This window comes from Culex quinquefasciatus, chromosome 2 (assembly GCF_015732765.1).
Source record: "Culex quinquefasciatus strain JHB chromosome 2, VPISU_Cqui_1.0_pri_paternal, whole genome shotgun sequence".
Taxonomy (NCBI): domain Eukaryota; kingdom Metazoa; phylum Arthropoda; class Insecta; order Diptera; family Culicidae; genus Culex; species Culex quinquefasciatus.
This window is the reverse complement of record NC_051862.1, coordinates 121,242,262-121,254,371: the sequence shown is the minus strand read 5'-3', so window position 1 is coordinate 121,254,371 and position 12,110 is coordinate 121,242,262. Positions and strand designations below refer to the sequence as shown.

Here is a 12,110-nt window from a genome sequence, read left to right as displayed (position 1 = left end):
CAAGTCAAGGTAGGTGAGCGAACAAGGTCGGGCGGAGTGGTTGATGTGTTGGTGCAGGGAGTGACGTCGTAACGGTGTGAACCGACCAAGTTTTGACAAAGTGGCGTATGTCTGGTTGGATTATTTTGGTATTTTTTGTTACACCATATTTACAAAGCGGATTCGTTAATTCGAATGGAACTGCATTCGAATGAGCGAATCTAGATTCGCTAATTGGAACGACTGACAGCTGTCAACCACGTCTGCACGTGCTGGGAAATCTTCGAACAACGAAATTGAAATGTCAATATCAGTTTGACATCTGATACACTCAACCCCGATGGTTTGACACCAACTGTTGTCAAACGAACGGGGTCACTTTTTAGTTTGAAACCTCTTTTACACGGAGTTCACACACACTACCAAACGTTTGTTTTGAAATTGTGCGTGAGTTTTTAGTTTGACTTTGACCAACCAACGGGGTACAAACTGAAAAAGTGTCAAACGAAAAAGTGACCGACATTCGAATCAGCGGACATTCTAGGTAGCGAAACTCGGTATAACGAATCCGCTCTGTAGTCTCATTTCTTCGGCAAAAAATCTCATATTACGTATCGCAAAAAAAAAAAATCGGATTTAAGACACCCTGTCCCCCTCGTAATAAAATTTCCATACACATTCTAAAAAATTCATATGGAGCGTAACACGGCCTCCGAACCCTCCCCCCAACTACGTTTCGTAATAAAAGAACGCTCCCTATGTTCCACGATTTTATCAGAAACCAAAGCCGTATATGGTCGTGCGTATATGTAATATATTGGTTCACTTGATCGTGGTATTTAGATTTTCTTGAAATATTTCGTTTGCATCGTACAGTAAAAAAAAAATCTTACTGATACTTATCTTACTGAAACTCAACCAAGATTATCAGTGTAACAAGCATGCTCGGTTTTTAGAGTTTTGATTACTCTTTCTTAATTTTACTAAAACCGAAAACACCAAGGAAAACACCTCTAAGAACCATACCCCTTGATCTTTGCAGCTGACACAGCATGCACTACCCCACGAATAAATTTATCTTGATGGGCAAGTGACATTTTGGCTGCGTACCGTGACGACCAAAGTGAAAAGCTTGCTGACGGAAAAGCTTTTGAGGAAGCTCACCGGCTAAATGCACGTTGATGTGATTTTATCCAGAATAGGAGTTAGAAATTGAATTTTGCCTCTATTTTTAGGTAATTTAAAGCGAACTTGTGGACAAGGGGTTGGAAACTCTTAGAGCTATAATTATTATGTTACCCAGTATATCAAAATATATGTTAGTATACTTATTATTTCCTTTACATATTTCCAGTATACTTACCAATATACTGAGAGTATCTTAATATACTAACCGTTTATTGCTTTTCGGTTAGTATACTAACAAGTATACTGGAATATCGTTAGTATACTCAGTTTTCCTAAGTAATATTAGAGTTTCCAGCCCCTTGCTTGTGGATTGTTTTGAATTACACTGATAATCAACATTACACACTGTTCAGTTCACTTTTACACACTTGTATGGGATTTTTCAGTTCAAGTATGATTACACGAAAGTGTGTAATCATACTTGAACTGAAAAATCCCATACAAGTGTGTAAAAGTGAACTGAAAAAAAGTGTAATGCTGTTTACCAGTGTAAATTCACGCTTACCCACTCTAACGTTAGGGGGGCTGCGGGCGAGAATCGGGCATCACCAGTGCCAGTTAAGACGCTTAGTCTAGACACAATCCTTAAAAAAATGTATATTTGTTCTGCACACACACACCAACATATTTGCTCTTTGCCGCTCTCACACACACAGTCCCATTTCGTAACGCGACCAGCAACTGTCAAAAATTTTCATTTACACGTGTTGAGTGCATCACCAGATTCAACAACAAAAGCTCGCGAACGTTCCGGGACGCGTTCCGAAGTTCCCCCAGTCGCGTTTCCCCGGTTTCCTCGAACCAGAAGTCGTCCACCCAACGACAAAAGAACCCGGGCCCGCGGGGTTTGTAACAAGTCCGGCGCCGAAGACCCGATCCGATCGAAATTCCAGCGGTTAACGCCGCGAAAAAGCAATCAGTCAACCAGTTTGATTTTCCGGGAATCCCGTGCCCGGAACCATCGTAGATGACGTGATCACACATCTTGAACGGTAAGATCCCCACAAAATCACAAATCGACCACCACCTAACCTCACTTTCCCCGCATCTTTCTCACAGCAACGACTTCTACCTGATTTCCAAGAACGTCCGCCAGGGAACCGTTTCGCCCACCTCATGCAACTGGACGCGGACAAGCTGCAACAGTACTCGTTGCCCGTGTTGTCGGAATGAAGCAACAATCGGAAACTGAAGGGGGGGCAGACCGGCAAGAAAATTCAGTTAAGAAAAAGCCACGGCTGGGGAGCTCAATTCTGTCTCGCGGGAAGCGGGTTATGCCGGTGAAAAAGACGTCGCTGACGTTTGCCATTTTCGGCACCATGAACCGGATTGGTGTGCAGAAGATTTGGGGGAGGACCGGAGAAGCAGCAGCTGAGGCGATGGTGAGTTACAGATTTTCATAAGTTAAACCCTAGATTACTGACTATTTCACTTTTTTCAGCAAAACGTCAACCGCAACCCGCTGTCAAACGTCTCCCGACGACAATGACCGCACCGAGGAACCCGCAAACGTGAAACCCCTCATCATTTCGTCCTCAATACCGCGTCCGCCCAACAAAGTGAATCTACTCTTCAAGTGTGTCATTCAATTCGACGTCCCAGACCGTACCAAGCTGCCCAACGTGATCCTAGGGTTCTCCTCCCTGGGGGCGTCCTCGCCGTGGCGAGTTCAAAACGAAAACGTTCTGCCGCGAACGTTCTATTTTCCCGATCGAAGGACCTGCTGCCATGGTTTGAGAGAGACGTCATCATTCGGGACCAAAATGTGCGGCCAAAGTCTCCGGTTGTGGAGCAGCCGGTTTCGCCGGCCAAGCGACAACCTTCAAGTACTAGTTTGACCGGAACGATACTGCGGTGCCGAATTCCTAGCAACATCCTCCATCAGCACCAGTTGTTCCAGAGATTCTGCACAGCGGGGTTCAGTGTGTGGTTCCCTTTCCTTCTTAACTGGGCTCTCGAATAACCCAAATCCGGTCATCAACAGTCAAGTGAAACAAAAAAATAACAAAAGCTACACAGTATGAAAGTAAAAAACAGAAATTTATGAATACATAAACACAAAAAGAAGGAAAACATAAAATCTAAAACCACAAAAGAAAATATAAAAATACACAACTACAATACAAAACACATAACAAAAATAAAAAACGCAAAGAACACATAAAAAATCTAAAACGAATACAAATACGAAAACACAAAATACTAACATACAAAAATTCAGAATACAAAAATACGAGAATTACTAAACTAAACAAATACAAAAAAAACCGTAGATACACAAACTAGATTTTACAATTTTTTTTCATAATTTACCTAATTTAACTAAATTAATTTAAACTGATCTTAACTCAACAAAATTTAACTGAATTTTATAAAATTTAACTTAATTAAGCTTAATTTATCTAAATTGAACTTGATTCATCTAAATTTATCTGAATTTTATCTAATTTAACTAAATTGAACTTAATTCATATTTTTTTTTTAAGTATATCCAAATTGAACTTCATTCATCAAAATTTTACTAAATTTAACTTTGTTGGACTTAATTCAACTGAATTTTACAAAATTTTACTAAATTTAGCTAAATTATACAAAATGAAACATAATTGAATTTTCAAATTGAACTTGATTCAACCAAATTTAACTTTATACAACAAAAATAAACATAACTCAGCGAAATTCAACTGAATTTTACTAAATTCAAATGAATTGTACTTATTTTGTTTAATTTAACTAAATTTAAATATTTTAAGTTAATTAAATTTACATAATTTAACTAAATTTACATAATTCAACTAAATCTACACAATTTAACTAAATTTAACTTAATTTAAATAAACTAAACAAAATTCAAATAATTTCAACTTAATTTACTTAATTGAAATATATTTTTTTTAAATATATCGATATTGAACTTAATTTGTCTAAATTTATCTAAATTTAACTTTGTTGAACTTAATTCAGCAAAATTATATTAAATATTTATTAATTTAATTTAACTAAATTTATCTAAACAGAACTTAATTCGACTAAATTTAACTAAATTGAACTTAATTCAACTAAATTTAGTTATATTTAGTTAAACTTAGTTATATTTAGTTAAACTTAGTTGAATTTAGTTAAATTTATTTAGATTTAGTAAAAATTAGTTAAGTACAGTTGTATTTAGTAAGATTTATTTAAATTTAGTAAGATTTATTTAAATTTAGTTAGATTTAGTCAAATTTAGTAAAATTTAGGTTGATTTGATTAAATTTTGTTGAATTTAGTTATATTTAGTCAAAATAAGTAAAAACTAGTTAGATTATTAATATTACTTTATAAACCTAATTTAGCTTACTTTCACTTAGTAAAACTGAATTTGACTCAATAATTACTGAATTAAAACAAATGTTGATCAATTAAGCTAAATTCAAATTAATTTTGTTGAAAAAACTTTATTATATTCTACTAAATTTAACTAAATTTAAATAAATTTAACTTAATTTAACTATATTAATTTCACTGCATTCAACAAAAATTTAACTAAATTGAACTCAGTTTAAATAAATATAATTAAATTTAACTAAGTGTATCTAAATATAACTCAATTGAACTAAATTTATCTTAATTTAACTAATTTTAACTTAATTTAGCCAAAATTAACAAAATTCGAATAAATTGAAATAAATTATGCGAAGTTTTACGAAACTTAATTGAAATTTACTTAATCTAACTAAATTTTACTTATTTTGGCTAAATGTAACTGAATTCAACTAAATTTAATTAAACCTTGCTAAATTTAACTAAGTTTAACTAAACCTAACTAAATTTCACTAAATCTAACTAATTTCAACTGAATTTATCTAAACTCAACTAAATTTAACTAAGTTTAACTAAATATAACTCAATTGAACTTAACTTAACTAAATTTTACTAAATTTAACTAAATTAAAATAAGTTTAGTGAAATTTTGCGTAACTTAAATAAATTTTACTTATTTTTACTAAATGTAATTAAAATCAACTAAATTCAATTAAGTCCACATGAATTTAACTAAACTTTAAGTAAATTTTACTAAATCTAACTAAAATCAACTAAATTTTACTAATTTTAATTAAATCTTACTAAATCTAAACCAATTTGACTTACATTTATTTTAACTAAATATTACTCAATTTAACTTAAAAAACTGATTTTAACTTAATGTAACTTAATTTAACCAAAGTTAACTAAATTGAAATTAATTAAGTGAAAATTTACGACACTTTATTAAATTTGTCTTGATCTTACTAATTTTTAATTTTTTCGACTAAATGTAACTAAATTCAACTAAATATAATAAAATCTAACTAAATTTTACTAAATCTAACTAAATCTTGCTAAATTCGACTGAATTTAACTAAATTCAATTAAATTAAACTAAATTCAACTAAATATAACTAAATTTACCTAAATTCAACTAAATTTAACAAAATATAACTCAATTTAACTCAATTCAACTAAATTTTACTTAATTTTACTAAAAACCAAAATTTTACCAAACGGAACTATTGAACTAAATTTAATTATATTTTTCTGAATTTAACTAAAATTAACTAAATTTGACATAATTTAACTATGTTCATTTATATTTAAATAAATCAAACTTAATTTAACTAAATTTAACAATTTACTTTAATTCAACTTATCTAAAATTATCTAAATTTAACCAAAATTAACAAAACTTAGCTAAAATTAACAGAATTTAACTAAATTTAACTGATTTAAATTAAATTTAACTGAATTAAACTAAATTTTACTACATTTGACTAAATTCAAACGAAACTTAACCAAATTTTAATAAATTTAATTATTTTTTTCAAAATTTTACTTAATTTAACTTATTTTAACTCAATTTTTCTTAAATTTACTAAATTCATCTGAATTTATATAACTCTATTTATCTTCATTTAACTTTATTTAGCTCTATTTAACTTAATTTATCTAAATTAAACTTGATTTAACTTGAGTTAACTTAATTCAACTAAATTTAACTAAATTATTGTTAATGTAACTAATTTTAAATAAATTTAAATAAGTTTAACTAAATTTAATCAAATTTAACTAGATTTTAATTAATTTACTTCAATTTAACTCAATTCAACTTAATTAAATTAAATTTAACTAAAATATACTAAATTCAACTGTATTTATTTACACTAAACTAAACTTGACATTTAACTTAATTAATCTAAATTTACCTTAATATAACAAAATTTACCTAAATTCAACTAAATTTTAATAATTACTACTAATTTAAAGTTATTTAAACTATTTTGGTTAGTTTAGTAAAATAATTTTATCAAATTCAGTTATTTAAACCAATAGGACCATTTTAAATTAAGTTAAACATATTAATTCAACTTTTATTTATATAGGCTAGTTTTAAATTGGTTAAGTGGCTTTTATTGTAATTTTAGAAACTCTTTGAATAAACTTTTTGATCTGTTTTGTTTTTTTGTCACCCTATTTGTATTGATCACCCTAACCGCTCTAAACTGAATCCGGAAATACTAAAGAAGAAGAAGCACCCCCAAAATGCGCCCCGTTTTGCCATCGTTTTTTGCCCGTTATCGTGGTCAAATTGTGCCCAGAAGCGTGCCACAGACGGGCGTAACAGCTCGGCCAAAATGCGTAACGCCCGCCTAAATGTTGCATTCTGGCACGCAATGGGCCACAACGAGGGGAAAAAGCGTGCTGAAAATCGGGCCCGCTTTCAGGCAAAACGTCCCCGCTTTTTGGCCGTTTTCCGCCCATTTTTCTATGTGGGTAATAGAGTTATCTACGTGTGCATGTGCATGCAATACATTCGCACGTAGATAACTCTATGGTCGCTAATTCGAATTATTTCGACGCCAACATTTCAAAAAGCATCATGTACAAACCATGCGTTTTGAGAAAAACGCATTTGAATGTTGAGCATCATTTTTCAATTCCCATTTTAATATAAAAGCAAAAGAAGGTTTTCATATGATAATAAACGATGAAAAACGTTGTTTTAATTGATACTTGATCGTCCATATTCGATAAAACATTGATTCCGTCATTATATTTAAGAAAAACAAAAATAACTTCTTTTGAAATCACCAATGTTTATATCACCTTGCTGTCATTGGAGGGGAAGCTTTGTTATGATTCGTTTTTCGTCGGCAAATGTACATGGCGTCTTTTTCATGATGCTTTTTTTCGTCACGAGGTTCATGTTATCTTTTATCTGACAGGTTGAAAGGGCTATATAAACAGACACTGCTGATGGCAGAGATTTTGTTTATGTTACTTAATATAAAACCATTATTAAACAGACTTAACTGAAGTAACTTTTGCTCGTTTTTGCTGGAGAGGTAGCTGATTAGGAGTACTTTCAGAACATGCAATACATGTACATGATGCCTTTTGAAATGTTGCCGTCGAAATAGAATAACAGCTGATTGAGTCGGATCTGTGACATTACAACAACTAATTCCGCGCAAGATGTTTTGGTGCAAATTCAATACGAAGGAGCCGTATTGAATTTTTTATTTTTTCCACGTTACATTTTTTGTATTTTATTTAAACCATAGTTGAAGAAGGAATCCACGGAAACCCGAGGAAATGCGCTCTCTCTCTCTTTTACTTTTCCTCCTGCTTGGAATAGACGAGTGTCAGATGGCACTTGCCGCAGTAGTGACGATCTTCGTGGGCAGCCATAAAGACGCCGGCACCACAGGTTTCGCTGGTGCACTCACGACGCAGACGGTGGATCTTGCCGTTTTCGTCGACCTGTTGAACGTTGGAAATACGGGTTAGAGTTGCAGTCACAATCAGGATTTTTGAGATTAAGCTTACCTTGTAGTACTTGAGGACGGCGAGTTTGACCTTCTTCCTCTTGTGCTTGATCTTCTTGGGGGTGGAGTAATTCTTCTTCTTGCGCTTCTTGGCGCCACCACGCAGGCGCAGCACCAGATGCAGGGTGGACTCCTTCTGGATGTTGTAGTCCGACAGGGTGCGGCCATCCTCCAGCTGCTTGCCGGCGAAGATCAGACGCTGTTGATCCGGGGGGATTCCCTCCTTGTCCTGGATCTTGGCCTTGACATTCTCGATCGTATCGGACGGCTCGACCTCGAGAGTGATGGTCTTACCCGTGAGGGTTTTGACGAAGATCTGCATCCTGGATGTCTGGGGGGAAGAATTTTGAGAAAATTTGATTAAACACGGTTCAGTTTGTTGTTTTGACGGCGAAATCAGTTTTTACCTTTACACAATAAGTTGATTTCTGTAAGTTAAATTGACAGATTGACAACAAAACGAGTTTTGATACAAAAAAATACCATTCGGCCAGGTCTATATTTGCTCCAGTTTACAAAGCAACGCAACTTACAAACTAAAACGGACTTAAATAGCACAGAGAGAGTTAAACTAACAACACAGCGTTGATACAACCGTCGTTCTCGGGGTTGTTGGTGACTTGGGCGTACTTTCCCCAGACGACCTTGCCGGATTGCGTCACCAGACCGAGCTCGGAGATGTTAACCTCGATAACGGTACCCTTGGTGATGACCCCCAGGCTGGTGTACATCGGTGACGACGGGTTCTTCTTGACGCCGATGATGGGCAGGTGGAATGTGGCCTTGAGTTCGGGGTGTGTGACGTGTGCCTTGTTGAAGCGCAGTGCCATCGGCCGGATGAACCGTTCGAACTTGGGCGGTTTTCGGGTAAAATTCTCCCCGACGTAGGTGACTTTGGTGACCATTCGCTTCCACGCTTTCCGTTTGGTTTTGCCACTGCGGATGACTTTGAACACTTCGGCGTCGGACTGGGCGCGCACCTTCGGAATTGGGACGTCCCATTTGCCGGCCTTTTCCTTTCGCTTCTGCTTGATCATGTTGGACAGAACTTTGGCGCTCGATTGGACGCCACGGTCCATCAGATAGGCCGGAATGGCACCGTCCTCGACCTTTTCCGTGGTCTTCTTGACCTTCTTCTCTTCGTGGGCCTGGATCTTCTTTTTCATCTGAATCTTTTCGTTGCGTCGCTCCTTCTGGAACAGTTTGGCCTTGATGCCGCGCAGCTTGCGGGCCATGGCGGCACGCTTCTTCGGCTCGCGGGCCTCGCGTTTCCGCTTGCGCTCCTCATAATCGAGCCGCCGGCCGTGCAGCTTGATGTGGCGCTCAATGTACTCGTTCTGCGGCATTTTGGTGGCGTTGTTGTGTTGGCGTGATCAGAGCTAGAAGAAAGAAGTTGGTTAGACTTTTGCTCCGGGACAACTCGCTGAGTAAATTGAGGAGTTTTCATCGACACAAAACAGATCTTGAGGTGGGTTTGTAGCTCATCAATAATGTTATTGTTGCACCACAGGGAAGGGATGCACAATGACCGTCGACAAGCGATTTATTCTTGGCCACGTAATTGACTGGGGAACTGTCTATGTTTGCAGAACCCAGCTTCGATCAGGCCGAATCTTAATTGATTCAACAGGACTGTTTTTTCTCTAATGCAAAGATGGAAGCATTTCAAACATGACTACAGTAAAACTTGAACTACAAAAAAAACAAGTAGCTTTTTTCTTCAAACTTTCTTCAAAGAACAAAATTCAAATGGATATTTTGAAGGAATATCTTCATCTTAGGGCTTTATACGGGGTAGCAAACCAAAATTTCTCGTAACACTTGTCTCGTGTCGTGCTATTCAAGTATCTAAAGTTCTTCGTCATGATAGTTATCCTTGTAGCATTAACACTGTACCTTTTCTGGTACGAACTTCACTGTCTTTTCAGCACACAAGCTTTAAACTACACAATGTTATGGTAAAATCGATCAAAACCTCACATTTCTAAACAACTTCTAAACAACGTGTTCTCTTCTTTCAAGATGTTTTGAAACCTGCAAGGAAACAAAATGGTTATCAAAGCAGGCATGGTGTGCTGCTCTGCTGCCAACTGTCAAATCAGAACGCATGACTTCCTCAAAGTTCTGTTTTGTGTCGAAGCTGTGTGGGAGGAAAATGGCTTGATCCAAGGAAAGCAAGCATTCTTATTTTTTTGAATAAACAAACTGTATTTTAGCGCAACAAAGTGAAGCAATCGAATGCACAGATGCAGAAGATCACCGCGAAAAAAACTAAAACCAAAAGTGTCAAGTCGCCGCCTTCTTCGAATCGATGGTACACACGCACGAGCTTCAAGCGGAAAGAATGTTCCGATTTTCAAAAAAGGTCACACAACATCAACACTGAAAGATTTTAGTTTTTTTGGGGATCTGCATCTGAATATTCGACGTGTTTCACTTAATAAAAAAGATTATTCTTTTTGAATGCTTTCTTTGGTCAAGCAAGGAAAAAAAACGATTACAATACTCACCACGAGAGAGTGGAGCAACTAAGCAACCGATGGAATACCGAAAACGTGATGGAAGTTAGAATTTAGAACAAATCTCGAAACTCTAAAATCTTTTTTATAAAAGATCCCCAACACATCAACAATATTCTTCACAGAGCCCCAAAAAAGCTTCACTATTTTATGCACTTTTTGTTCCTCAAACTTAGAGATTGGATCCAAGCAAGCCTGGCAAGATTTCTACATGTGCCGCCACGAGAATCGCCGGGGCATCGGAAATCTTGCAAATTTCCACTTATTTCAGCTCGCTTTTCCAATTTTAACGCCACGCACTTACGGAACGGCTCCCCGCGCTGAAATCAACTTATTGCAGCAGGTAAAAACTTGCAGAAATACCGTATTTTCAGGAAATTTCACGAGCAGCTCCACGAAACCTACCTTTCTCTGACACCATACACAAAGTAAAAGACGGCGGAAATGCTCGCTGCCAACCTTTTAGCATTCGGCCCATGCAGCATACCGGGCAGTGACAACCGTTGACAGAAGTAGCTGCCCATGCAGCAGCAAAAAATATTTGGTTCTTCGAATGCGCCTAGATGTGGACCGCCTGAAGTCTAACCTTTAGAAAAGGAGAAAATAGGTCTATTCCACGATTATTTCGATTGGGGAAAAAATCCCGATGATTCAGCCCGAGCGCTTCAGCATGCTGGCATATCGCGTTCCGCTGGCTGTTGATGATTCCTTCAAGGGAATCAATAACAGTTGTATCATCAAGTTTTGTGATCAAAACACTTGCAGCGATTTTTTGATATTTCAAGTCATTTGTCAGGTGCTGTTGTACATCACCGGCCTCTTGGATGATTTGGTTCCAAAAATAATCTTTGCGGGTTATGGCCTATCTACAATCACTTAAGTTGCAGACTTTCCTAAGTAACTACTTTACTTAGATGTTCTAAGCTAAGTGATTGTAGATAGGCCATTACTTAGAAAATTGTACTTAGCGTAGGAATTTGAATCCATGCAAAGGAATCTGATCTTCCACAATGATAAAGTAAGCAAATTGGTGACATGACGTATGGTTTGGAAAATTTCAAAACCTACGGCAAGTTGACGTTTCTATATCAAAGGTAAACAAACAACTGCATAGTAACGTATAACAGCCCAGCAAGTTAGCTAAGTTGATTGTAGATGACGACAGTAAGTTACGTACTATTTCTAAGCAATTTATCTGTTCTACGCAACTTAACTATTCTAAGTAAAGTGATTGTAGATAGGCCATTATCTACGATAAAAGTAATATTTTTAGTTCTTAGTTATTTCGTTTGTATTCCTTACTTACTGATTCATTGGCGTCGTTCATTTTTCGCTTGCAGCCTTACGGAATCCTCCGGTGACAATCCGATTCCGATTCGGGAATGACCATTCAGCTCAGAACACTTTTCTCACTCGCTGTCAGGTTAGAAGAACAGGCAGATTTTATTTGACAGCCATCACAAAAACGCAAACGAGTTTAACTTGATGGCAAAATAACATTTTACAAATCTGGAGTTTTTTCTAAAAGGTCCTATAAACCAAATTTTCAATTTTTGCTTTTAGGGTGTTTTTAGAACGG

At 35.9% G+C, this 12,110-nt stretch overlaps 2 protein-coding genes across 5 annotated transcripts; both read right to left on the bottom strand.

Annotated features, from left to right (window-relative positions):
- Positions 1–7,662: 7,662 nt before the first annotated feature.
- Positions 7,663–11,025, bottom strand: LOC6034117 (ubiquitin-40S ribosomal protein S27a). Its single transcript, XM_001844433.2, has 3 exons — positions 10,937–11,025; positions 8,014–8,343; positions 7,663–7,947 (listed from the first exon to the last, which is right to left on the bottom strand). The coding sequence occupies exons 2-3, from the start codon at positions 8,332–8,334 to the stop codon at positions 7,798–7,800; spliced, it is 471 nt and encodes a 156-aa protein (XP_001844485.1). The 5' UTR covers positions 8,335–8,343; positions 10,937–11,025; the 3' UTR covers positions 7,663–7,797.
- Positions 8,477–11,009, bottom strand: LOC6034116 (ribosome biogenesis protein NSA2 homolog). 4 transcript variants are annotated; one of them, XM_038257467.1, is made up of 2 exons: positions 10,937–11,009; positions 8,477–9,391 (listed from the first exon to the last, which is right to left on the bottom strand). In XM_038257467.1, the coding sequence occupies exon 2, from the start codon at positions 9,356–9,358 to the stop codon at positions 8,579–8,581; it is 780 nt and encodes a 259-aa protein (XP_038113395.1). In that variant the 5' UTR covers positions 9,359–9,391; positions 10,937–11,009; the 3' UTR covers positions 8,477–8,578. The 4 variants fall into 4 exon arrangements, with proteins under 4 accessions (XP_038113395.1, XP_001844484.1, XP_038113396.1 ...); XM_001844432.2 differs by having other exon boundaries at positions 10,523–10,947; XM_038257468.1 differs by lacking the exon at positions 10,937–11,009 and adding an exon at positions 10,836–10,859.
- Positions 11,026–12,110: the final 1,085 nt, after the last annotated feature.

Bases quoted from the DNA above. Each gene is read 5' to 3' on its own strand.
- LOC6034116 (XM_038257467.1), bottom strand. From the start codon at position 9,358: ATGCCGCAGAACGAGTACATTGAGCGCCACATCAAGCTGCACGGCCGG.
- LOC6034117 (XM_001844433.2), bottom strand. From the start codon at position 8,334: ATGCAGATCTTCGTCAAAACCCTCACGGGTAAGACCATCACTCTCGAG. The intron at 7,948-8,013 runs GTAAGCTTAATC...AACGTTCAACAG, and splicing joins CCGTCCTCAAGTACTACAAG to GTCGACGAAAACGGCAAGAT.